This window comes from Misgurnus anguillicaudatus, chromosome 20 (assembly GCF_027580225.2).
Source record: "Misgurnus anguillicaudatus chromosome 20, ASM2758022v2, whole genome shotgun sequence".
NCBI lineage: Eukaryota > Metazoa > Chordata > Actinopteri > Cypriniformes > Cobitidae > Misgurnus > Misgurnus anguillicaudatus.
Genome location: NC_073356.2, coordinates 27,384,929 through 27,411,853, shown reverse-complemented (window position 1 = coordinate 27,411,853; position 26,925 = coordinate 27,384,929). Strand labels below are relative to the sequence as shown.

General features: G+C 38.2%; 1 protein-coding gene across 1 annotated transcript in view; it reads left to right on the top strand.

Annotated features, from left to right (window-relative positions):
- The window catches only part of pleca (plectin a), a 118,863-nt gene extending 93,190 nt beyond the window's left edge, over positions 1 to 25,673 (top strand). The window contains exons 13-38 of the mRNA XM_073858426.1: positions 961 to 1,067; positions 1,229 to 1,348; positions 1,585 to 1,680; positions 1,786 to 1,913; positions 2,562 to 2,655; positions 2,737 to 2,891; positions 3,745 to 4,096; positions 4,208 to 4,285; positions 4,420 to 4,581; positions 4,781 to 4,885; positions 4,991 to 5,086; positions 5,196 to 5,325; positions 5,456 to 5,604; positions 5,778 to 5,932; positions 6,125 to 6,251; positions 6,478 to 6,661; positions 6,929 to 6,961; positions 8,048 to 8,205; positions 8,980 to 9,158; positions 9,248 to 9,386; positions 9,467 to 9,823; positions 9,908 to 9,991; positions 10,070 to 10,174; positions 10,434 to 10,532; positions 13,309 to 16,653; positions 17,208 to 25,673. Of these exons, the coding sequence (XP_073714527.1) occupies positions 961 to 1,067; positions 1,229 to 1,348; positions 1,585 to 1,680; positions 1,786 to 1,913; positions 2,562 to 2,655; positions 2,737 to 2,891; positions 3,745 to 4,096; positions 4,208 to 4,285; positions 4,420 to 4,581; positions 4,781 to 4,885; positions 4,991 to 5,086; positions 5,196 to 5,325; positions 5,456 to 5,604; positions 5,778 to 5,932; positions 6,125 to 6,251; positions 6,478 to 6,661; positions 6,929 to 6,961; positions 8,048 to 8,205; positions 8,980 to 9,158; positions 9,248 to 9,386; positions 9,467 to 9,823; positions 9,908 to 9,991; positions 10,070 to 10,174; positions 10,434 to 10,532; positions 13,309 to 16,653; positions 17,208 to 23,525 (13,055 nt within the window). The 3' untranslated portion in view covers positions 23,526 to 25,673. The remainder of the gene's footprint in view (positions 1 to 960; positions 1,068 to 1,228; positions 1,349 to 1,584; positions 1,681 to 1,785; positions 1,914 to 2,561; positions 2,656 to 2,736; positions 2,892 to 3,744; positions 4,097 to 4,207; positions 4,286 to 4,419; positions 4,582 to 4,780; positions 4,886 to 4,990; positions 5,087 to 5,195; positions 5,326 to 5,455; positions 5,605 to 5,777; positions 5,933 to 6,124; positions 6,252 to 6,477; positions 6,662 to 6,928; positions 6,962 to 8,047; positions 8,206 to 8,979; positions 9,159 to 9,247; positions 9,387 to 9,466; positions 9,824 to 9,907; positions 9,992 to 10,069; positions 10,175 to 10,433; positions 10,533 to 13,308; positions 16,654 to 17,207) is intronic.
- Positions 25,674 to 26,925: the final 1,252 nt, after the last annotated feature.

Here is a 26,925-nt window from a genome sequence, read left to right as displayed (position 1 = left end):
AATCCAGATAATTTACTCACCACCATGTCATCCAAAATGTTGATGTCTTTCTTTGTTCAGTCGAGAAGAAATTAGTTTTTTTTTTTGAGGAAAATATTCCAGGATTTTTCTCATTTTAATGGACCCCAACACTTAACAGTTTTAATGCAGTTTAAAATTGCAGTTTCAAAGGACTCTAAATGATCCCAAATGAGGCATAAGGGTCTTATCTAATGAAACGATTGTCATATTTGACAAGAAAAATAAAAAATATGAACTTTTAAACCACAACTTCTAGTCTTCCTCCGGTCCTGTGATATGCTCGCGCGACCTCACGTAATTGCGTAATGCAGTGGAAAGGTTGCGGTACATTTGCGGACCATTTTAAACAATAAACTGACACACTTTAATTAGTATTATTCCACATATAACAACGTTGAAAGGGTCCTCTTTCTCTACACTTGTAAACACCTGGGCGTAGATCATTCGTGACCTCTTGACGTGATGACGTATTAGGTTAGGGTTAGGACTGGAGATAGATGAGAAGTTATGGTTTAAAAGTGACTATTTTTTATTTTTCTTGTCAAAAATTACCATCGTTTCGCTAGATTAGACCCTTATGCCTCGTTTGGGATCGTTTAGAGTCCTTTGAAACTGCAATTTTAAACTGCATTAAAATTGTTAATTGTTGGTGTCTACTAAAGTCCATTCAAATAAGAGAAATCCTGGAATATTTTCCTCAAAAAACATAATTTCTTCTCGACTGAACCAAGAAAGACATCAACATTTGGAATGACATGGTGGTGAGTAAATTATCAGGATTATTTTTTTAAGAAAATGGACTAATCCTTTAACTCGGTGTAGATTCATAGTCTCATAGCTGGTTGTAGTTGCTTTTCTATCTATCGATTGTTCCTTTATTCTTGCTGAATTTGTATATTGTATATAACCAAATTTACATTCGTATGGTTGCTCCTGAAGATGTGGATGTGCCGCACCCAGATGAGAAGTCCATCATCACGTATGTCTCCTCCATCTATGACGTTATGCCCAGAGTTCCTGAAGTTCAAGATGGAATCCAGGCCAATGTGAGTCATTTAGATTTATTATAAATAAATTATGTATGTAAAATATTGCATATGTATTCACTTAGGGGAAAATATCATTATATTATCTTATGAGGTGTTGCAATAAATGTGTAATGCACAGTCAGTTAAATCTTGTTTTACATCCTATGTGATGTGCATAGGAGTTAGAGTTGCGCTGGCAGGAATATTATGAGCTGGTGACCATGATACTTCAATGGATCAGACATCACATCATGGTGTTTGAAGAAAGAAAGTTCCCAACCAGTTACGAGGAGATTGAGGTTAGTCATTCATTGGGGTCTCACGCTAGTATCCATATTTTCTGCATGCATAACTACGATTTGCTACCGTAATGCTGATTGTTTTTTTAACATCTAGGTTAATACGTGTTAAAAGAGAACAATAAGAATGCTTTTTATTGTGTTGTGACCATGAATGCAATGCATACCACTATCTTGAAAAAAGATGATGCCCATTTAATTGTAAAATTGCCATTTGGCTTCTTTTGCTTTTGTAGGTTCTTTGGCGCCAGTTTCTAAAGTTCAAGGAGACTGAATTGCCTGCAAAGGAGATGGACAAAAATCGCTCCAAGCTTATTTACAAGTCATTCGAGGTATACAATTCACTTTAGTAGTTCACTTCAACAAGACACATTTGTGAGTTTCCCTAAAATGTTTTATCAATATTAAAAAATTTTATTGGGCTTTTTTGGTACCAGGGTTCTGTACAGGTGGGTCAGATCAAGGTTCCCCCCGGTTACCACCCCATTGATGTGGAAAAAGAGTGGGGTCGTCTGCACGTGGCCATACTGGAACGAGAGAAACTTCTGCGCTCGGAGTTTGAACGGTGAGATGGTGCTTTATATGTCTATGAGCTTCTCAGGGGTACAATTTTTGCAGTAGAAGGGTATAATTTCTACTGGTTTGTGATATAAAACCCCAAAATAGTATCACAGTCCTCTTTAAAATTCCTTGTTCGATCTGAATTTTGTTTGGAGAATAAATCATACAATTAAAAGACTATTATGAGATGTTTGAACAATGATAGTCTTTCATTGAAGTAGTGAATGTAACATTTTTTACAGTTTATATATAAAAAAGTAATGCATTTGTTTTGGAAAGTATTATTTGTCATGCGTTTGTTATTACATGCAAATGCAAACAAGGCGTCACTATCAGAAAGGTTTGTCACAAGACGGTCTGCTGCTCAGTTAGTGTTCAGAAAACATCAAATTCAGGGCGTCTCCGCTACGAAAAACTTTGTGGACTGCGATTTAAAACTCGGATTATTAGTCATGGCTTTTCTCAATGACAGCTATGGACTGAAGTACCTGCTCCGTCCGACGAGGGTGTGAGTTGGTGCATCAACAGGAATTAACAAAAACTAAACTCTCTTTAGTGTTGCTGAATAGTATTTAGTTGGCTTTATTTTGGAGATATAGTTGACTTAAATCTGTTCTGTTGAGTGTGTGATGGTCGTGTATTATATTTCCAGGTTGGAGCGTCTGCAGAGAGTAGTCAGTAAGGTGCAGATGGAGTCGGGTGTGTGTGAGGAACAGCTCAACCAGGTTGAAACACTGTTACAAACGGTAAGATACAGACACACACAAATTTGATTTAAAGAAGAAATCTGCAGCTATTATAACATTCATCATTTTTCACATTTGCAGGATATACGTCTTCTGAATGCAGGAAAACCCGTCCAGCACGCATCTGAGGTCGAGGTGGATCTGAACAAGGCCGAAAACATGATCCGATACCTTTTCAATGATGTGCAGTTGCTGAAAGATGGGCGCCATCTACAGGCAGAACAGATGTATAGAAGGTCAATATAATATTTTACTATCATTTTCTAGTCCAGTATTTTCTAGTATTGAGGTGTAAAGATCGTAAAGCTAAAATATTTTGAATGCTGTGCTTATACAGCATATTATCAAATGAGAAAATGTCCCTTAATATTTATAAAATTGCCTGTGCAAACCCAGCTAAAGTCATTTTTTATAATTCACTATTTTCTGCATAAAATCATCTTACATTATGTTATGGTGTAACTTTGCAACTACTAGATTTCACACATAATGCTAACAAATATTAAGTACATGCTACCTTATGTTATTTAGTATTTCGTTCTTAATTTTTTTTATTTTTGTACACTTTAAGTGCACATACTGTAAAATAAAGCACAACCCAATATTGTACCAGATTTAAGGAAAACACCACCATTTTTCAATTTTTTACTATGTTCTTAGCTCAACTTAGATGAATTAATACATACCTATCTTTTTTCAATGCGTGCACTTTTAATCTTTGTACAGCACTTCTGAATGTATTAGCATTTAGCCTAGCCCCATTCATTCCTATGGCTCCAAACAAAAGGTTTATTTTTTGCCACCATACTTACTCGTGTAACTAAAATAGGAGAAATATGGAAGTGTTTGGTGGCTTCTAAATTCATCCCTGTTTGGATCCTAAGGAATGAATGGGGCTAGGCTAAATGCTAACACATTCACGAGATGCTGTACAAAGATTATAAGTGCACGCATTGATAAAAGAAAGGTATGTATTAATTAGTCTAAGTTGAGGTAAGAACATAGTAAAATATTGGAAAATGTTAGTGTTTTTCCTTTAAATTTAGTCTCACACAATAAATCATCCTTCTCCTCTTTCTCATGTCTCAGGGTTTACCGCCTCCATGAGCGATTGGTGAATCTGCGCAGCGAGTATAATCTGCGACTGAAGTCAGGTGTGACGGTATCACAGGTGCCCATGACCCAGGTGGCTATGACACAGGTCTCTCATGTCCAAACGTTGCAGCAGTCTCCTCAACGCATAAGACCTGAGCTAGATGAAGTCACCCTCAAGTATATTCAGGACCTTCTGGCCTGGGTGGAAGAGAACCAGAGGCGGATTGATGCGGCAGAATGGGGTGAAGATCTCCCCACTGTGGAGTCTCAACTCGGCAGCCACCGTGGCCTTCATCAGTCTATAGAGGATTTCAAATACAAAATCGATCGTGCACGAGCAGATGAGGTAGGTGATAGCATATCTATAGTTCTATAATTCTTAGTAGAAACTGTCCTTGCCAAGTGTGAATAAATACCAGGTCCGTGCCGACTTCAACTGCATCTATTCTTTTTTCAGAGTCAGTTGACTCGAGTCAGTAAAGAAGCCTATCGGGAATGCTTGGGCAAACTGGACCTTCAGTACGGCAAGTTGCTGGTATGGCCTCAATCCATTTCTCCACCGATACTTTATACCATTTCAATTTTACCAATACGCCAGTTTCTTGCGAAATCAGACAAAGCCAGATGAAATGAAACTTTGGTTCATTTTTGTGGTTGTTTTTTCCTCAGAACTCCTCCAAGGCTCGTCTGCGCAATCTAGATCAGCTGCATGCTTTTGTTGTAGCCGCCACCAAAGAGCTGATTTGGCTGAGTGAGAAAGAGGAGGAGGAAGTAAACTACGACTGGAGTGACCGAAACTCCAACATGACCGCTAAGAAGGACAACTATTCAGTAAGCACTTCTTAATTATACCTGCACTAATAAAAAAAATGCTAAATATTCAACCTGTCGAACAACATTCTGACTGCAGTTTTTTTTTGTTAATAACAATATGCAGAAATTCAGCTGCAGTGATTGTGGAAAATTGTCATGTGCTTGCCACTGGATGGCGCTATTATGACATTTATTTTTTTCCTATGCTGCGTTTTAGGGTTTGATGCGAGAACTTGAACAGAGAGAGAAGAAGGTCCACACAGTCCAGGTGACCGGAGACAAACTTCTAAAAGATGGCCATCCTGCTAGAAAGACTATTGAAGTATGAAATATTTACTATGTACTATGTGTGCATTAATTTAGCTACTTTTGCATGCATGTTATATATGGGTATTAATAATGGCTGCCTGTAAATGTTACTCTGTAGGCCTTTACTGCAGCTCTTCAAACTCAATGGAGCTGGATCCTTCAGCTGTGCTGCTGCATCGAGACCCATCTTAAAGAAAACACAGCTTACTTCCAGGTACATCCATCAACATGGTTTTAAAAGCGCAGACGTTAAGTTTAAATCTTTAGTGACAGACAAATAACATCGCTATTTTGAATCTTTAATCAATGCTCTCATTCTACAGTTCTTCTCAGATGTTAAAGATGCTGAAGACAGAATGAAGAAGATGGAGGAGACGATGAAGAAGAAATATGTGTGTGAGCGTGCAATCACAGTCACACGGCTAGAAGATTTGCTACAGGATGCAGCGGAGGGTATTAATATACATTTTCAGGAGGTATTAAAATGTATCCATTTTGGAGAAAGCAATCCCAGAATGCATTGCGATAAAGCAGAGCTCATGTATGTTCCCCATGTGTCACTGTTTGTTTGGTATTCAGGAGGAGAAAGATCAACTAAATGAGTTCAAGACTCACCTGGAGGGTCTCAACCGGAGAGCCAAAACCATTATTCAGCTGAAACCGAGAAACACAGCGCACCCCGTCAAAGGCAAATTACCCATTCAAGCTGTTTGTGACTTCAAACAAATGGAGGTAAAGCAAAGACGGTTTCTCACATGATTCTACTTGTGCACGGATGGGTAATAAAATAAATTGATTCTGATATCACATGACTTTAAAAAAAAAACTTGTTATATTAAAGGCACATGAATGGGTGACCTATTCCTTTAAATTCATAATTACAATACTTGACTCTTTGTGTCCAGATCACAGTACAGAAAGGAGACGAGTGTTTCCTGATAAACAACTCCCAGCCGTACAAATGGAAAGTGCGAAGCTCCGGTGGAAGTGAAGCCACAGTACCATCCATCTGTTTTTTAATCCCTCCAACCAACAAAGAAGCAGTCGACCTGAGTTCAAGGTAATGTAGTGCATGGACACGAGGGCCTTCATTCCTACAATTGGCAGTACAATCAAATTCCACATATTCCTTTCATCTCTATTTATGAGATTTGGAAGAACAAACGAGTGGTTTGTCGAGATTGATGCATGCAGAGGTTACAATATAAAATCTTTTGATCTGTTTTCTGCCTTTTTATCTTCCGAACTTTAGTTTGGACGCGAGTCAGCAAAGGTTGATGGTCTTGTGGCAGAAGCTTCATGTCAATATGAAGAGTCTGCTGTCTTGGCAGTACCTCACGCGAGATATCCAGCTTATCAACTCTTGGAATTTTATCATGGTAACTAACTAGCACACACACATTTTTTGGGGATTTCGATACTTTCAAGATGTTGGCATTATAAGGACAGTATACCAAACTCAATATGTATGCGTTTTATTAAAATTGCATGCAGTTTTTTGCTTTTATAAGGGGAACCAGACCACCAAGTTTTGGTCCACTATATCAACTACATATAGGAGTATTGTATGTACAATTAGTAACATATATCTTCAATCTTTTATAGTTTAAGACATTAAGAGTCGAAGAATATCGACTGGCTCTCAAGACCTTAGAGCAACACTATCAAGCCTTCATTCGTGACAGTCAGGATTCTGAACTTTTTGGCGCCGATGATCGCCTGCAGGCTGAGAGCAGTTACGGCAAAGCCACCCAACACTACGATAACCTGCTGCAGTCAGTTGAACAAGGTGGGTGTCAGCTCAGGGCATCTGTTCATTCAGATGCATACTGTAGAAATCGGGCATCGCTTTTACATTTCATCAAATCAATCTGGTTCTCGGATTCAAACGCACAAAGGCGTTGTGACCCAGAAACACCTTGTTCTGTGTAAATAAGTGCTTTTTCAGATGATTGATATAATACAATAAAGGGCATTATTTGGCTATTCCCTGGAAAGAGCTTTGTTGTCTGTTGTATCTACTATAGCATTATGACTTATAAGACATATTTTTCAGATCCTGTCCACATCCCAAAAGACAAAGCTACGGGTAAACTTAACAGTGTGGATTTGAAGATTAACCAACTTTGAATGATTTTTATGTCATTGTTTGTACTGTACTTGCATTCTGATCTGATCATTGTTGACTCTGCTGTGTTGTACATTGTATAGCATGCTTTTAATGTGTTATTACGGCTCTATAAAATTCAGCATGTATGAAACCATGCATCTCATCACCGTTGTAAGGTTTTTTTACCTGCGGACAGTTTAATAAGCGGTTCGCTTACATAAAAGTGTGTGCAAGTGAACTGGATGCTTACAACTTTACAATAAGGTTGTATTTGTTTACATTAGTAAATGCTTTAGCTTACATGAACTAATGCTGCGTTCACACCAGCTGCGGTAGAGGCGTCAAGCACAAGTGATTTCAGTGTTAAGTCAATGTAAAGACGCGTTGACGCGCATCTGGAGGTCTCGCGGTACGAATAAGGCATTTAGCACGGCACGGTACATGCGATTCTGCCAACTAGATGCACGAATGACGCAAATTGAGTGTTGCTGAAGGAAACGCGCGAGTTGAAAAATATTAACTTTGGTGGGAAAAAATGCGCCGCGATAACCAATCAGGAGCTTGCTCTAATAGTGACGTGATTAAAGGAAGTGAGCGGAGTCGCAGAAGCCCCTCCCATGACACAAATTTCCACGTCAATGTCTCGATGACTAGAATTTCACACGCAGTTTTCACGCACGAATGAAGCAAGTACTCTCAAAATATTTAAGTGCCCAACTACGTTCAGTAGACGCGAATTTGACGCCTCAAACGTGTCTGGTGTGAACCCACACTAATAGAGCGCAATGATGTTTATCAGCATTTATTAATATTAGTTAATTTCAGTATTATTGTTTGTCAGTTCATTGTGCATTAACTAATCTTAACTGTTACAACTTTTGATTTTGTTAGTTCATTTTAGCTAAACCATTAACAAATAAAACCTTATTGTAAAGTGTTACCCAAATTGCATGGTGTTCCAAAATGTGTCCGAATGCTTTACTGCTATACAGTGGAGGCTATTTGCTTGCATGTGCCAAAATGAACCATAGGTAAAATGTGTTCTTGTTGGTTTCAATCAAACAGGAGAACAAGATGAGTCGGTGTGCAAAAGCTACATTACCCAGATTAAAGACCTAAGATTGAGACTGGAGGGTTGTGAGACCAGGACTGTCACTCGTCTTAGACAACTAATGGACAAGGAGCCTCTCAAAGCTTGCGCACAGAGGACCAAAGAACAAATGGTGTGAAGAAACACAGATTATTAAACTGGACTGTACATGCTGATTTGTTAAAGGAAAACACCACTGTTTTTCAATATTTTACTATGTTCTTACCTCAACTTAGATGAATTAATACATCCCTATCTTCTAATCTTTGTATAGCGCGTCGTGGATGTGTTGGCATTTGGCCTGGCCCCATTCATTCCTATGGCTCCAAACAAAAGTTTTATTTTGTGCCACCATACTTACTCGTGTAACTACTCATGTAACAGTCTTTAAATAGGATGAACATGGAAGTGTTTGGTGACTTCTAAATTCATCCCTGTTTGGATCCTAAGGAATGAATGGGGCTAGGCTAAATGCTAACACATTCACGACGCCCTGTACAAAGATTGAGGGCATGGATTGAGAAAGGATAGGTATGTATTAATTTGTCTAATTTGAAGAAAGAAAATAGTAAAATATTGAAAAATGGTGGTGTTTTCCTTTAATTTTGAGAAATGTCTCATAATTAGAGCATCAAAGTTTGACTCGAGGATTTCACATTATTTTCAATCGTTGACATGGCCTTCAGTCAATATTAAAGATATCAAGGTTATATTTTCACAGAATGTTCTTTACACATTGTAGAAGAATTGTAGAAAACAGTAAATCATAAAATAATGAGTAAATAATGGCTTAAGCTTGGTTTTATTTGAATATACTGTAGTTTGGTAAAACCATATGCAGACATCTAATGCAAGATGCTCTACGTCATTGCTAAAGACTTGTGTATGCTTTTCTGTGTATGTACAGAAAGTACAGACCGAGTTGGAAGGTCTAAAGAAAGATCTGGACAAGATGGTGGAAAAGAGTGAAGAGGTGCTGGCAACATCCCAGCGGTCCAGTTCTGCCCCTGTTCTACGCTCAGAGATTGACATCACCCAGAAAAAGATGGACCACGTCTACAGTCTTTCATCTGTGTATCTAGACAAGTCAGTGCCCAGTCATTTTCCATCCACAGTTTTACTAATATATTTGAAGTAAGAATAAAATAACTTCCTTTCCATATCTCTCTGTGCAGGTTGAAGACCATTCACATGGTAATCCGCAGCACACAGGGAGCCGAGGACGTTCTCAACAAGTATGAGAACCAGCTGCGAGACGTGAACAAAGTTCCTGTTAATGAGAAGGCAGTCGAGGCCGACAAAACGCAGCTGCAGGTGACCATCACAAAAAAAGCTTGCTGCAATTCCTCAATACGAGTACAAATCACACGTGACCTCACATTTCTCCATCACAGATACTGCGCTCAGAAGCCGAGGGCAATCAGGCCACCTTTGACCACCTGGATGAAGAGCTTCAGAGGGCTGTAGCGGTGAACGACCAAATGTCTCAGCTTCACAGCGAGCGTGATGTGGAGCTGGAGCAGTATAGGCAGCTGGTGGTCAACCTGAGGGAACGCTGGCAGGCCGTGTTTGCTCAGATCGAGCTCAGAGACCGAGAGCTTGATCTGTTGAGGAGGCAGATGCAGACCTACAGGCAGAGCTACGACTGGCTTATTCGCTGGATAGCTGATGCCAAGCAGAGGCAGGACAAGCTTCACGCTGTGCCCATTGGCAACAACAAAGCCCTACAAGAACAGCTGGCCCAGGAAAAGGTAATAATAATAATAATGAATAATCTGGACTTTATATGTAAATGTATTACTATTAAACATCATTCTTTTACTTTCACCATACAGAAACTACTTGAAGAGATTGAAAAGAACAAGGACAAGGTGGATGAGTGTCATAAATATGCCAAAGTCTACATTGATGCCATAAAGGTGTGTACAGCTTTAAACATGTTTAACACAACATCCAAGTGATATATGTGCATCTTGTAAATAAATGTTCTCATCCAGGATTATGAGCTTCAGCTGATGACATATAAAGCTGTGGTTGAGCCCATCGCTTCTCCTATGAAGAAAGCCAAAATGGAGTCTTCCTCTGATGATGTCATCCAAGAGGTACGTCATCCATCAGTACTTTGATGTCCACTTAATTAGTAATAGATAAAATAGATTTTTTTAGAAATGCAATATAAAAACATAGTTTTTGTAAATTAGTAAAAGGTAAACATGGGTGTAAACCCAGTGAGATAAATATTCTTGTAGCACTCTTTTACCCTTAATGTAGTCATTAAACATTTTTAACTTAGGATATATCTTTATCTTCTCTCCTTTTTGCCATAAAATATTAACTTAAACTTTTAAAAATGTATTTCAGTATGTGACTTTGAGAACACGCTACAGTGAGCTACTGACTCTGTCAAGCCAATACATTAAATTCATTATAGAAACACAGCGCCGCCTAGAGGATGAGGAGGTAAGTGTCAAACCCTGAAGTCTCCATGTAATTTAGTACTAACTTTAACTCTCTAACTACTGTAGATTTATGTATGGACCTAAAGGGAATATATATTTAATTCACTGCGCAAACCATATGAGACACACCGTTTATTTTTTTCAGTATTTCTGTATTTTTATTAACAAAAAAACTGAAATGCGAAGGTAACAGTTTTGTTTTCAGATTGCACACAAACTAAAATGTATACCCACTGTAAAAAATGATTTTCAAGAAAAAAAATATTCATATTTTTGTCTTGTTTTCAGTAAAAATATCTAAAAATTCTTAAATTGGGGTGCTTTTTCTTGATGGGCAAGGCGACCCAAGAAAATACGTTTTTAGACCAAAAATATCAGATTTAAGTGATTTTGTTCATAAAACAAGCAAAAAAATCTGCCAATGGGATAAGCAAAAAATCTTGAAAATTTTTCTTAAATACTAAATTCAAGAAAAATTTGCTTACCCCCATTGGCAGATTTTTTTTGCTTGATTTATGCACAAAATCACTTAAATGTGATATTTTTGGTCTAAAAACTAGACTTATTTTCTTTGGGCGTTTTGCTAATCTTAATTTAAGAATGTTTTTACTGAAAATAAGACAAAAATACTAAGAATGTTTTTTCTTGAAAATCTTGAAAACTTTCTTACTTAGTATTTTTGTCTTGTTTTCAGTACAAATATCTAAAAATTCTTAAATGAAGATGTTTTTTCCTGATGAGCAAAATTAACTAAGAAAATAAGTCTAGTTTTTAGACAAAAATATACAATTTAAGTGATTTTGTTCATAAAACAAGCAAAAAAATCTGCCAATGGGGTAAGCACATTTTTCTTGAATTTAGTGTTTAAGAAAAAAAATCACTTAAATTTGATACTTTTGGTCTAAAAACTAGACATATTTTCTTGGGTCGTTTTGCTCATCAAGAAAAAGCATCTAAATGTAAGAATTGTTTGTATTTTGTCTTGTTTTCAGTAAAATATCTAAGATTTTTTTTTTCTTGAAAATCATTTTTTGCAGTAAAAAAAGTAAACTTATTTCAGGAATTTTTTCTCACCCCATTGGCAGATAATTTTGCTTGTTTTAAGCACAAATTCACTTAAATTGTATATTTTTGTCTAAAAACTAGATTTTTATTCTTAGGTCATTTTGCTCATCAAGAAAATTAATCTTAATTTAAGATTTTTTAGATATTTGTACTGAAAGCAAAACAAAAATACAAAGTAAGAAAGTCATTTTTTGCAGAAGACAATGATATCCAAATGTAGGTCTGCAGTAATGCTAACACTTGTGATGCAGTACATCCAAAATTGCCATATGTCTCTCATTATATGTTTAGTAGTACTACGCGTAGGCTTGATTTTCTGTTCCACTATAGTGAGCTCTCAATCAGCATAGATATCATTCAGTCTGAAGCAAAACATAATTAAAATTAAAGTAAGGATTGTGCATGTGCAGTCTGTAATAGTACTGTAGATGTACTATTACATTTCAAATGATGCCACTTTCTTTCTCTGGTTAATTTCTTGTTTGGTTGCTCTCTGTTGCTCCTGTAATCAGAAAGCAGCATTTTCCATCACTTTTTTTGTGGCTCTGGTTGTTGATTTACTCTGGTATGCTTCAGCCTGACTGCCACTCCTTTCTCTGTAATTGTTTTGTTTCCCTTTTCTTTTCTAACCTATTTTCTGTTTGCCTCTCTAAACTGCTTGCCCAGTGCTTTGTCATGATGAATGTTTGTCATGTTTGGGCGCTAAAGAGGTAAATTGTCCACAAAAATGCATGCTCATCATTTTCCCTTTTCCGAAACTTAAATATCTGACATTAAATGTGCTTGCATTTTTGACATTCATAAATCTATGTTAAATGTATGCATAAATCATGACATTAATCAGATCTTTTTATTTATTCTATTGACTGTAAAAATTGCTTGTTGCACTTAAATATTTAAGTTTAAACAACTTAAAATTAATAAGTCATTTCAACTTTTTTTGACTTTGAAGTTGATATAAATAAAATAAAAAAATACGTTTTTATTAAGCCCAAAAAGTTTAATAAGCCCATTCAACTTTATTTTTATTTATTTATACCAACCCCTCACTAATCAAGAAAGTTGAAATGACTTGATTGGGTCAAGTTGTTTAGACTTACAAAATTTAAGTGCAACAAAGATATTTACAGTGTATGTTTTGGTCTGTTATTATTATTTTAATTTCTACCTTTTTTCCTTTCATTGCTGCATCACTATATAGTTTAAAGCATAATAAATCTACTAACACAAATGCAAGTTATTTTTGCCTTGCTGCAATCCACACTAATGGTTTATTCTTCACCTCCACAATGAGGAAGCTTTTGTGCTTTTGGAAAAAAAAATGGGCACTGTTTGGCACATTTGATAACTAGAGTCAGTTACACTTAACACACAGATTGTATTAAATATTGGCATTAAATTAAACTTATTAACATTTAGAATGAGAGCCTTGCATATTTAATATGAATCAGGTTGAATATCCAAGTCATATCTAATGATAATCCCTCATTAGCATGACACTATTCTGTAATTCCAGCTGTAGTGTTGATTTTTGTGGTTGTGTCTCATTTCGTGTACCATACGTTGTCTCTCACAATATTTTGTAGCTACATATTTAACTAGTTAACATAATTAACTATTTGTTTACATTTGTAATTTCTTTCAAATATAACATCTAACTCTAAAATACTTAACTTCTCTATTTCCCTCACTATTTACATCCACTAATACAGAAAGCTGCTGAAAGACTTAAGGAGGAAGAGAGGAAAAAACTTTCAGAGATGCAGGCAGAGCTAGAAAAGCAAAGACAGTTAGCTGAATCTCACGCAAAGGCTATTGCCAAAGCAGAACAAGAGGCCAATGAGCTGAAAATGAAGATGAAAGACGAAGTCAACAAACGTCAGGACGTCGCTGTCGATGCTGAGAAACAGAGGCAGAATGTCCAGCGCGAGCTTCAGGAGCTCAAAAGTCTTTCGGAGCAAGAAATCAAGTCCAAGACACAACAGGTGGAGGAAGCTCTCATAAGCCGGACCAGAATTGAGGAAGAAATCCATATAATACGAATCCAGCTAGAGACGACAATGAAACAGAAATCCTCTGCTGAAAAAGAGCTTCAGCAGCTAAGGGGCAATGCAGAAGAAGCAGACAAACTTCTAAAGGCAGCCCAGGAAGAGGCAGATAAGCTTCGAAAGCAAGTTGCTGAAGAGACTCAAAAGAAAAGCAAGGCGGAAGAGGAGCTTAAACTGAAATCTGCAGCAGAGAAGCAGGCCGCCAAAGAGAAGAAGAAGGCCCTTGAGGATCTGGAGAAGTTCAAGCTCCAAGCGCAAGAAGCCGAGAGGCACATGAAGCAAGCAGAGCTGGAAAAGCAGAGGCAGATTCAAGTGGTAGAAGAGGTGGCCAAGAAGACTGCAGCCACTGAGCTTGAAAGTAAACAGTTGTCACTGACAGCCAAACTGGAAGAGTCACTGAAACATGAGCATGTGATGGTCGTTCAGCTTCAGGAGGAGGCAGAGCACCTGAAGAAGCAGCAAGCCGAAGCAGATAAGGCAAGAGAGCAGGCTGAGAAGGAACTAGAAATGTGGAGACAGAAAGCTAATGAAGCTCTTCGTCTTCGCCTTAAGGCAGAAGAAGAGGCCAACAAGAAAACTGCAGCTCAAGAGGATGCGGAAAAACAGAAAGAGGAGGCCGAACGGGAGGCAAAGAAAAGGGCAAAAACTGAGGATGCTGCACTCAAACAGAAAGAGATTGCAGAGAAGGAACTTGAGAATCAAAGGAAGAAGGCTGAAGAAACCGCCCAACAAAAGCTGGCAGCTGAGCAAGAACTCATTAGGTTAAGAGCAGATTTTGAACATGCTGAGCAACAGAGATCAGTCTTGGATGATGAACTCCAACGTCTCAAAAATGAGGTCAATTCTGCTGTTCAGCAGAAGAAGGAGCTGGAGGAGGAATTGATCAAAGTCAGAAAGGAGATGGAGATTCTTCTGAAGCTGAAATTGAAGGCTGAGAAGGAGTCTACGTCAAGCACTGAAAAGAGCAAACAACTACTTGAATCTGAGGCTGCAAAGATGAGGGAACTTGCAGAGGAGGCAACTAAGCTGAGGTTAGTTGCAGAAGAGGCAAAGAAACAGAGGCAGCTTGCAGAGGACGAAGCGGCTCGCCAGAGAGCAGAGGCTGAGAAGATCCTCAAAGAAAAGTTAGCAGCTATCGACGAAGCGACACGATTGAAAGCCGAAGCTGAGATCGCATTGAAAGAGAAGGAAGCTGAAAATGACCGTCTAAAGAGAAAAGCTGAAGAGGAGGCTTACCAGAGAAAAGCCCTCGAAGATCAAGCAGCTCAGCACAAGCAAGCGATCGAAGAAAAGATAGATCAGTTGAAGAAGTCCTCAGACACTGAACTAGACAGGCAAAAGAAAATTGTGGAAGAAACATTGACGCAGAGGAAAATAGTGGAGGAGGAGATCCACATTCTAAAGCTTAAATTTGAAAAGGCTTCAACTGGCAAGCAGGACCTTGAACTTGAGCTTAACAAACTGAAGAGCATTGCCGATGAGACTCAGAAGAGCAAAGCTAAGGCGGAGGAAGATGCAGAGAAATTTAGAAGACTTGCTTTGGAAGAAGAGGAGAAAAGAAAAGCAGCAGAGGAGAAGGTAAAGAAAATCCAAGCTGCGGAACAAGAGGCAGCAAGGCAGCACAAAGCTGCTCAAGAGGAGGTTGAACGTCTTAATAAGAAAGCAGATGAGGCTAAAAAGCAGCAAGAGATTGCAGAAAAGGAAGCAGAGAAACAGATCCTTTTAGCCAAAGAAGCCTCACAGAAATATACTGCTGCTGAGCAGAAATCACAGACCATTCTTCTCCAACAAAATAAAGATACCAAGGACCAGGATAAACTTAAGGAAGAGTTTGATAAGGCAAAGAAACTGGCAGAAGATGCAGAAAAGGCTAAAGAAAAGGCAGAGAAAGAGGCTGCCCTTTTGCAGAAGAAAGCAGAAGAAGCTGAGCGTCAAAAGCAGGCTGCTGAGGCTGAAGCTGCCAAACAGGCCAAAGCCCAGGAAGATGCTGAAAAACTAAGAAAAGAAGCTGAGAAAGAAGCTTCCAGGCGGGCTGAGGCAGAGGCTGCTGCTCTAAAACAAAGGCAAGAGGCAGATGCTGAGATGGCCAAGTATAAACAGCTTGCGGAAAAGACCTTAAATCAAAAGTCTCAGGTTGAAAAAGAGTTGGCGGAGGTTAAATTGCAACTGGATAACACAGACAAACAAAAATCTATCCTTGATGATGAACTTAAGCGACTTAAACAAGAGGTCAGTGATGCTGTGAACCAAAAAGCTCAAGTAGAAGATGAGCTCTCCAAAGTTAAGATTCAGATGGAGGAATTACTAAAACTGAAACTTAAAATTGAAAAGGAAAACCAAGAGCTTATGAAGAAAGATAAAGACAACACTAAGAAACTTCTTGAGGAGGAGGCTGAGAACATGAAAAAGTTGGCAGAGGAGGCAGCAAGGCTCAATGTCGAGGCTCAGGAAGCTGCAAGATTTCGACAAATTGCCGAATCAGATCTCGCCAAACAGAGGGAACTGGCCGATAAGATGCTTGAGGAGAAAAAGCAGGCCATTCAGGAGGCAATGAAACTAAAGGCTCAAGCTGAGAACCTTCAGAAACAGAAAGATCAAGCTCAGGTAGAAGCCCAAAAGTTGTTGGAGGCCAAAAAAGAGATGCAGCAGCGACTGGAACAGCAGACCGAAGGTTTCCAGAAATCTTTAGAAGCTGAACGCAAACAACAATCAGAAATTACAGCAGAAGCTGAAAAACTAAAGATCAAGGTGACACAGTTAAGTGATGCTCAGTCCAAAGCAGAAGAGGAAGCCAAAAAATTCAAGAAACAAGCAGATGAAATCAAAGCCCGTATGCTGGAGACAGAAAAAGTTACTTCAGAAAAACACGTCGTTGTTGAGAAACTGGAGGTACAGAGGCTGCAGAGCACAAAAGAGGCTGATGATCTGCATAAAGCAATAGCAGAACTTGAAAAAGAAAAGGAAAAACTGAGAAAAGAAGCTGCTGAGTTACAAAAACAGTCAAAAGAGGTATTGTGTTGCATGTTGTAGTATAGTTTTTATACTTTATACCCTTAAATCCCCTAATTAACAATTAACAGTTTGTATAAAACCTGAAAATCTTTGTTTGTGTAAATTTCATTTTGAAAGACAAAGAAATAACAAATCCTGCAACTGTCATGAACCAAGATGTTCTGGTCATTTTTTACAATGCAGTGTCCATGATACAGTTCAGTTTAAGATAAGGTTGTGTATACAGAACAAAGCAAACATAGCAGAACACAATTAGGTCATACAGCCATAGCGCTATCATTGTTGTAATACTAATGTTTGATGCCTATTTCTGAGGACACTGTAATGTAATTTAGTTTAGTTGAGTTTAATATATTTGTGTAAAGCTTTAGATATTGTGTATTTTTACCAAACAGAAATGCAGTTTTACTTTATATGTTAGTATTGTGTTAGTATGTATGTTCAAATATTTAAATAGTTTTAATTATTCATTCAACAATAGGTTTTAATTAGTCTCTGCTGTAATAATGATTTCCATTTATTAATTATTATTGTCTGCCTTTTCCTTACAGATGGCTAACGTGCAACAAGAACAATTACAGCAGGAGAAGTCTATACTCCAGCAAACTTTCCTTGCAGAAAAAGACACATTGCTGAAAAAGGAAAAAGCCATTGAGGCGGAGAAGAAGAAGCTGGAAAAGCAATTTGAAGATGAAGTGAAGAAGGCAGAGGCTCTTAAAAATGAACAGGAACGTCAGAAAAAGCAGATGGATGAGGAAAAGAAGAAACTCCAGTCTGCCATGGATGCTGCTCTCAAAAAGCAAAAGGAGGCTGAGGAAGAGAGGCAGAAAAAGCAAAAAGAGATGCAAGAGCTTGAAAAGAAGAGAATTGAGCAAGAGAAACTTCTTGCCGACGAAAACAAGAACTTGAAGGAAAAACTCAAGCAGCTTCAGAGTTCACAAAAGCCATCCGACACCAAGGAAATAGAGATCCAAACTGATCACGTCCCAGAAGAAGAATTAGTTCAAGTGACTATGGTAGGAACAACAAAGAAGGTCCTTAATGGCTCTACAGATGTGGATGGTGTGAAAAAAGATGCACCGCTGGCCTTTGACGGAATCAGAGAGAAGGTTCCTGCGAGCAGGCTTCACGAAATTGGTGTGCTTAGCAAAAAAGAATTTGACAAGCTTAAGAAAGGCAAAACCACAGTGCAAGATCTTTCCAAAAACGACAAAGTCAAGATGTGCCTAAAAGGTAAAGATTCAATTGGTGGTGTAATAGTTGAACCCAATCAGAAAATGAGTATCTACCAAGCTTTAAAAGACAAGAAGATTACACAAAGCACCGCTATGATGCTTCTCGAAGCTCAGGCTGCATCGGGTTACATAATTGACCCCATCAAGAACAGAAGACTGTCTGTCAATGAAGCTGTGAAAGATGGTGTGGTTGGACCTGAGTTACACACCAAATTGTTGTCTGCTGAAAGGGCTGCCACAGGATTCAAAGATCCCTTCACTGGTGATACAATTTCACTGTTTGAAGCCATGAAGAAAGGTTTGATTGCGGAGGACCAGGCCAGAAAGCTTCTTGATTCTCAATATGCAACTGGTGGAATAATCGATCCAGTCAATAGTCATCGTGTGTCAGTCCAAACAGCATGCACACAGGGTCAACTGGATGATGATCTAGGCAAAATTCTGTCCAGTCCTCCTGCTGACAAGAAATTATTTATAGACCCCAACACTCAGGATAGCTTCACTTATTCTGAGTTACTGGAAAGATGTAAACCAGATCCTGACACAGGCCTTCCATTACTACCTATCACAGAGAAAGCAGGACAAATTGAAAGCACTTACACAGATGAGGAAACTAAAGATATATTTAGCAAGACAAGTGTATCAATTCCATTTGGAAGATTTAAAGGAAAGACTGTGACCATCTGGGAAGTCATCAATTCAGAATACTTCACTGTGGAACAAAGAAAAGATCTCATCCGTCAGTACAAGACAGGCAAAATTACAGTTGAAAAAATTATCAAGATTGTAATAACTGTTGCAGAGGACAAGGAGAACAAGAAGGAACCTGCCTTTGAAGGTTTGAGGTCATCTGTGCCTGCGACAGAACTTCTGGAAGCGAAGATTATTAATAAAGACTTATTCAACAAGTTACATAATGGCAAAGCTACCATTAAAGAGGTATCTGAGCTGGAACCTGTTAAGAAAGCCCTGCAGGGCACACACAGTATTGCTGGAGTGCTTGTTGAATCAACTAAGGAGACAATGTCTTTCTACGAAGCCATGAAGAAGGACATCATTAGAACAGAGCCTGCAATAGACCTTTTAGAGTCTCAGGCTGGAACTGGCTTCATTATTGATCCAGTGAAGAACCAAAAGCTTACTGTTGATGAAGCAGTAAAAAGTGGTGTTGTTGGCCCAGAGCTCCATGAGAAATTGCTGTCGGCAGAAAGAGCAGTTTGTGGTTACAAAGATCCATATACTGGTAAAACGGTATCCCTCTTTGAGGCAATGCAAAAAGATCTCATTAAGAAAGACCAAGGAGTCCGACTCCTGGAAGCTCAACTTGCCACCGGAGGAATCATTGACCCAGAGAAAAGTTACCGCATCGCTCAAGATGTTGCATGTAAACGTGGTTACCTTAATGAAGAGATGAACAAAACTTTAAGTAGCCCATCTGACTCCAGCACAGTATTTGTTGACCCCAACACACAAGAAAATGTCACTTACGCTGAATTGCTTAAAAGATGTATCACAGATAAACAAACTGGCCTCCCGTTACTACCAATCTCAGAAAAGGCAGTCAAGTCAAAAGAAAAAGAACCTCTTTCTGACACTCAAACTAAAGAGTCATTGAGTCATGCCACTGTAGAGTTACACAGTGGACTTTTTAAAGGAAGAAAGGTCACCATATGGGAAATTATCAACTCTGAATATTTAACAGAGGAACAAAGGATTTATTTTATTCAACAGTATAGATCAGGAAAAGTGACTATTGAAAAACTAATCACCATAATGATCACAACGGTGGATGAAAAAGAAAAGAAGAGGAAGGAGGAAAGCTTTGAGGGTTTAAGAGGACCTGTAACAGCCAGTTCCTTGTTTGAATCTAAAATCATTGACAAAGATACATATGATTTGCTCCAACAAGGCAAAAAGAAACCTGCAGAGGTTGGTGAAACTGAATCGGTCAAACGCTACTTGCAAGGATCTGACTGTATCACTGGAGTATTTGTGGAAAATACTAAAGAAAAACTTAGCATTTACCAAGCGATGAAGCAGAAACTACTAACACCAGACACAGGTCTGCCCTTGCTTGAGGCTCAAGCAGCTACTGGGTACATAATTGATCCCATCAGAAATGAGAGGTTCACAGTAGACGATGCTGTAAAGGCTGGTCTTATCGGTCCAGAGCTACACGAGAAACTACTATCAGCCGAGAAAGCTGTTACTGGTTACAAAGACCCATACACTGGCAATAAGATCTCTCTTCTTCAAGCAATGCAGAAACAACTTGTTCTTAGAGAACATGCCATACCTCTTCTAGATGCTCAGGAGGCCACTGGAGGAATAATCGATCCGGTAAATAGCCATCGCCTTCCTAATGATATAGCCATTCAGCGTGGATATTTCAGCAAGCAGTTGGTTAAATCTTTCAAAGAGCCCACAGATGACATCAAATGTTTCACTGACCCCAACAAAGATGAGAGTGTCACATATAAACAACTGAAAGAAAGGTGCATGGTCGATCCAGACTTGGGAATTTGCCTATTACCACTCTCTAAAGCAGAGGCTCCAAAGCAAGCTGAGAAATCTTACGTTTACACTGAGGAACAAGCACAAGAAGACTGGGCTAACACTCAAGTGGATATACCACATGAAAGTTTTGCAGGGAAACAAGTGACATTATGGGAGGTCATGAAGTCAGATTTGCTCCCAGATGATGAAAGACAAAGGCTCATTGAACAGTACCGCTCAGGAAGAATCACTAAAGAAAGAATGATCATCATTATAATTGAAATCATCGAACAAAGAGAGATCATCAAGACTGAGCAAAGCATGTCATGCGATGTAATCAGACGCCGGGTAACCATCGATGAACTTTACAGAGCTCGTATTATAGACCTTGAAACTTACAACCTGCTTAAACAAGGTAAGAAAACCACCCGGGAAATCATGGAGATGCCTTCTGTAAAGCAGTACCTCTTTGGAACCGGCAGCATTGCTGGAGTACTCTCAGACAATAACGCTAAGGTTAGCATCTATCAAGCCATGAAGAGAGGTCTCATCAAACCTGAAATTGGCATTAATCTGTTGGAAGCACAAGCAGCAACAGGATTTATCAATGACCCTGTGAAGGACGAATTATTAACAGTTGATGAGGCTGTCCGGAAGGGTGTTGTTGGCCCAGAGATGCATGACAAACTTTTGTCCGCTGAGAGAGCAGTCACGGGTTACAAAGATCCTTACAGTGGTAAAGTGATTTCTCTATTCCAAGCCATGAAAAAAGACCTGGTTCCTGAGGATTATGCATTAAAGCTTTTGGAGGCCCAAGAAGCAACAGGTGGCCTAATGGATCCAGAGTTCTATTTCCGCCTTCCAACTGATATTGCCATGCAGCGTGGATACATCAACAAGGAAACCTGTGAGAGGATATCTGATCCGAATGGCGATGTTAAATATTTCACAGATCCAACAACAGATGAAACAATCTCCTATGCACTACTTCGCAAAAGATGCAAAGTTGATAAAGAGAGCGGCCTAAGATTATTGTCTCTGGCAGACAAAAAGCTTCTGTTTAAAGGACTTAGAAAGCAGATCACCGTAGATGAGTTGTTGCGCTCTCAAATCATTGATCAGAAGACCTACACAGCATTGATGGAGGGTACCATTTCTGTAGAGGACCTCAGTAAAGACCTGAAGAAATATCTTGAAGGCATCAGCTCTATTGCAGGTGTGTATGTAGAAGCTACTAAAGATCGGCTGTCAGTCTACCAAGCAATGAAAAAGAACATGATCAGACCAGGCACGGCATTTGAACTTCTGGAAGCTCAGGCAGCTACTGGGTATGTCATCGATCCAATCAAAAATCTAAAAATGAATGTCCAAGAAGCTGTGAAAACAGGAGTTGTTGGACCAGAATTTAAAGACAAACTTCTCTCAGCTGAGCGAGCTGTAACTGGCTACAAAGATCCATACTCTGGCAAGGTGATCTCTCTGTTCCAGGCTATGAAAAAAGGTCTCATACTAAAAGACCACGGTATCCGTCTGCTCGAGGCTCAGATAGCCACAGGGGGAATTATTGATCCTGAAGAGAGTCATCGGCTACCTGTTGAAGTTGCCTACAAACGGGGTCTATTTGATGAGGAGATGAATAACATTCTTACGGATCCATCTGATGACACTAAGGGGTTCTTCGATCCAAACACAGAGGAGAATTTGACCTACCTCCAGCTGATGGAACGCTGCATAACAGACACTGAAACTGGACTCTCTCTTTTACTGCTGAAAGAAAAGAAACGAGAAAGAAAGACCTCCTCCAAGTCCTCAGTGCGCAAACGAAGAGTTGTGATTGTAGATCCTGAAACAGGAAAAGAAATGTCTGTGTATGAAGCATACCGCAAAGGACTCATTGACCATCAAACGTATATTGAGCTTGCAGAGCAAGAATGTGAATGGGAGGAAGTTACCACTTCATCATCTGATGGTGTCGTCAAGTCTATGATCACTGACAGAAGGTCTGGGCGGCAGTATGACATTGACGATGCCATCTCTAAAGGCCTCATTGACCAGTCCGCTTTGGACCAGTACCGTGCTGGTACTCTCTCCATTACTGAATTTGCAGACATGCTCTCTGGTAATATGAGCGGCTCCAGATCACGTTCGTCTTCCTTTGGATCCAGTTCTTCCTATACCATGAGCCCAGTTCCCTCCATAAAGACCCCCGCTACAACCTGGAGTGATCCAACAGAGGAAACTGGACCTGTGGCTGGAATTCTAGATACAGATACTTTGGAAAAGGTGTCGGTCACAGAGGCTATGCATCGAAATTTGGTCGACAACATCACTGGTCAAAGACTCCTAGAAGCACAAGCATGCACAGGAGGAATTATTGACCCAAACACTGGAGAAAAATTCACTGTTGCTGATGCAGTGAACAAAGGATTGGTGGACAAGTTAATGGTTGACCGTATCAACTTGGCTCAGAAAGCTTTTCAGGGATTTGAAGATCCAAGAACCAAAACCAAAATGTCAGCCGCTCAAGCCTTAAAGAAGGGCTGGCTCTATTATGAAGCTGGCCAACGGTTCCTTGAAGTCCAGTACTTAACAGGTGGATTAATTGAACCAGATGTTGCAGGAAGAGTATCACTGGATGATGCCACCAGGAAGGGCACCCTAGATGCACGCACCGCACAGAAACTGAGAGACGTCAGTGCATACTCCAAATACCTCACCTGCCCCAAAACCAAACTCAAAATCTCATACAAGGATGCCATGGACCGAAGCATGATAGAGGAAGGATCTGGTCTGCGTTTGCTCGAAGCTTCCTCTCAATCAAGTAAAGGCCTTTACAGCCCATATAGCGTCAGTGGTTCTGGATCAACCTCGGGCTCTAGGTCCGGATCTAGAACCGGTTCAAGATCAGGCTCTAGAAGGGGAAGTTTTGATGCTACAAGCTCAGGTTTCACCATGAGTTTTTCTTCAACCTACAGCCCCACAACCTACGGTCGCCGTTATGATTCAGGGGCACATGGTGGACTTCAACTGGATGAGCTAAAGCAGGCACTTACAGCTTTGGCATCAGGCAGGAACTGTTGCTATGAGGAAACGAAATTATTCACATTATCACAAACCCAGTCTTCCTTAGTTGCTTAATTTATGTACAAAAAGGACATTTATCCTGCTCTGCATGATATTGCTAATGGGCTTTTCACTGATGGGTATGATATTGCTACGTGAGACTGGCTTCAATACCGTGTTACGCTTTTTATAAGTTTAGCCTTTTCTCTTAATTTCTTGTTGACATGACAATATGCTGAAACTATATCATATACAGTTTATTCTGCAAAGCATTCATGGCAAAGCAAACATATATGGATTTTATATTTTTTATTTAGTTATTAGCAGTGTTAAATACTTTTATCGTCTTTTTTTTGTATTATGTATTTTTCCTTGTACTACAAAACTGGCACATGAACAGTAATATCTAAAAGCTGCAAGAATGTTAAGGCATCTTTGAGAGGATATATGATGATGCTTTAAATGAGGTAAAAGTTATTATGTTTTTGTCTATTTGTCTAAAGGATCCCGTCTGTATATTTTAGATTGTATTTTAACACTGAACGTTTTAACACTATAAGCCAGCATGATAAAATTAGTGGTTGACTATCTGCAGAGCAGAATAAGGTTCATGTAGACTTGCGATCATGAAAATAAACAAAATATTACACATCTTGGCAACACTGCCATACACATTATTCATACAATTTTTCATTACTCAAAACTGGAATAGAATTAACTTTTAACTATGCAGTCTTACTAGGTACTGTAAATCAAAGTATCTCACCAGTCCTACGGCCATCTTACAAGCTGCACATTTAGTGTAAACATACAGATAGATGACTTTTAAAAGCCAAAATGATCACATTCAATCACGTGCTATCTATCTTTTAACTCTGGTCTTACGAATGGGACCTTGCACCTTAATTCTTGTTTGATGAATAAATTACTTTTTTAAGTGTAATTAATGGGCACCTAAAAGATAAAGCCTAAAGTCAATACTTATATTTCATTGCAGATTCTGTGATTATACAGAACTTAATGATGTAAAAGTGTATTGTTTATAGTACCATCAAAGTGCTATGATAGCAAAATGTATTATTAGATTATTGGAAAACCATTCCTTTATATTGATATAATAATACTAACTAATTTAATGTCAATTTACAAGCCTTTTTGCAGAAAAGCTCATCGGTGTATAGCTTTCAATATTCTTTATCTTATGTCTTATTTTACTGTGTCAGGGATTAAGGTATTAAGTAATAATGTAGATTTAAAGACACGGTTAATGATGATAAATTGGCATCTGGCATACAATACTAAAGATTGTATTTTTACAACACCGCAATCATTAATATGTCCAGACTACCTCCTCTTTAAATTCACCTTCATTTATGTTCATTATAGTCATAATTTCGAGTCACGTAATATCTTTAACTGCCACTTGAAGTTAACTATAGTTAGTGTCTATACACTGTAAATTGCAGCAAGTCAATTCAACCAACTATTTAAAGTGACTTAAATGATAAAAACAAGTTGAAATGGTTTAACTTGATTTGTTAAGTTAAAGTAACACAAAAATATATGTTGATTTGATGTCATTTTTACAGTGTAGATCAGAAGATTCACAAGCAGTGTGATCTTTCAACCAACAAACATGTTCTACTACCTTTATTTATGCTCCATTTCCAGCTTTGCTTTTGCATTGCTTGTTTGATATAATTGCAAGATTCAGTATAGATAAATATGTTGATGTGTAGAAGGGTAGGTCAGACTGGTAAACTGGTCAATATGGACACTAAATCAGAAATCGCTTTGTTCTTATGACATCCTTTCTGTAAGCCAGCAGTAACTTAATTATAACATACAACACAATGATTACAGTACTTGTGTATTGTTATAGACAAGCGTTTAAAATCATTCATGGTCTCTGTACTTCAACAAAATATGCACATATCTAAAGCTGCTGGTGCAAACTAAGAAAAAGACTGTATTGAAAAGCAAATGAAGAATCTGCTAGTCACCCTAATGCAAACTGTACTGTAAGTCATCACATTATTTTCATTTTTTATTATATGTTTTGCTTTTCTTGTTTTACTAACATGGTTAAAGGATGCAATATGAGCAATTGTATTCAACAAAGTTTTTAAAGCTTTTTGAGTGCTATTTTGAATGCATGATCTGAGTATGGTGTTGACGACAAAAAATGTTAATATGCTATGTAAATAAACTAATCTGCTGTAATATGTCTATGTGTTCAGTTACTTGGGTAGTTAGTGACATCCTTTGAGAAAAAAACTGACGTTTTGCGAGTAGACGTCACAGTTACGTCACTGCAAGCTGCGCACGCAATGTGGTGGCAGAAAAACAGTGGGAATGAATTAGACACGAGTGAAACGAACAATATAACTAACTAGACAGTGTCTTGTTGTGCTGTTGAGTGTCAAAATAGGAATACCAAAAAAAGATTCAAAGACACCATTTGAAGATAATCGTAAGTGTTTATGATTGCAATAAAACCTTAAACAGACAGACTGTAGTAATTAAATCATCTAAAAATCTTTTAATAATAAGAATAGAAAATAATTAGAGAGGATTTTCAGTGTTCTGTCGAAAGTCTGTTCCCTCTATGTATTTCTTATAGTGTTTTCATCAAGTTACGTTTATAATTTATTTAGAAAGATTAAAGATTTGAATGGGTTATACTGAAAAATCAATAACATCACCATTAATTAAAGAAACAGTATGTAGGACTGTGGCCAAAACTGGTACTGCAATCACAAAACTTGTGGCTAAAACTGGTACTGCAATCACACAACTGGTGGCCAATACACAAAATGACAACATAAACATCAGTTGAGGGCTGCAACTTCACTTTTTAAATGACAATATCCTGGCCAGACCACTGTGGTCAGTGATATAAGTATTTGAAATGAACATGATTTCTTAATGTTTAGTGACATATCAGGGACATTTTATGATTAATTGATATAAATTTCGTACATACTGTTCCTTTAAATATAAAAAAAAATTAAACCTTATATCTTAGCCTAAGTCTTCTTCTTGTTTGTTCTAAAATTAAGATGTTTACATACGTAATAAATATATAAATATAACACACACATGATGTAAAGTGTTATTAATATATTAACAGGCCATTAATTTGTATGTTAACATAATAGTTTTATAATAAAGTTTTAGTTTAGAACAAACATGTAGGAAGAAATAATAGAAAACAGGAAAATGATTAAATATTTAATAAATGATATTATATAAAATACATGATAGTATTGATTTTATATGTTCCTACGCGATTCATATTGTAAAAAATATTTTTTTAATTTACCAGTAATGAAACAATACATATGCATTACATACATACACATATATTAGTAGCCAAGTCATTTAAACTTTTAATTTATCTAAAAAATAAACATAACGTGATATAAACGCTATAAGAAACATTACACTTAAGGGAAACAGACCTCGACAGAAC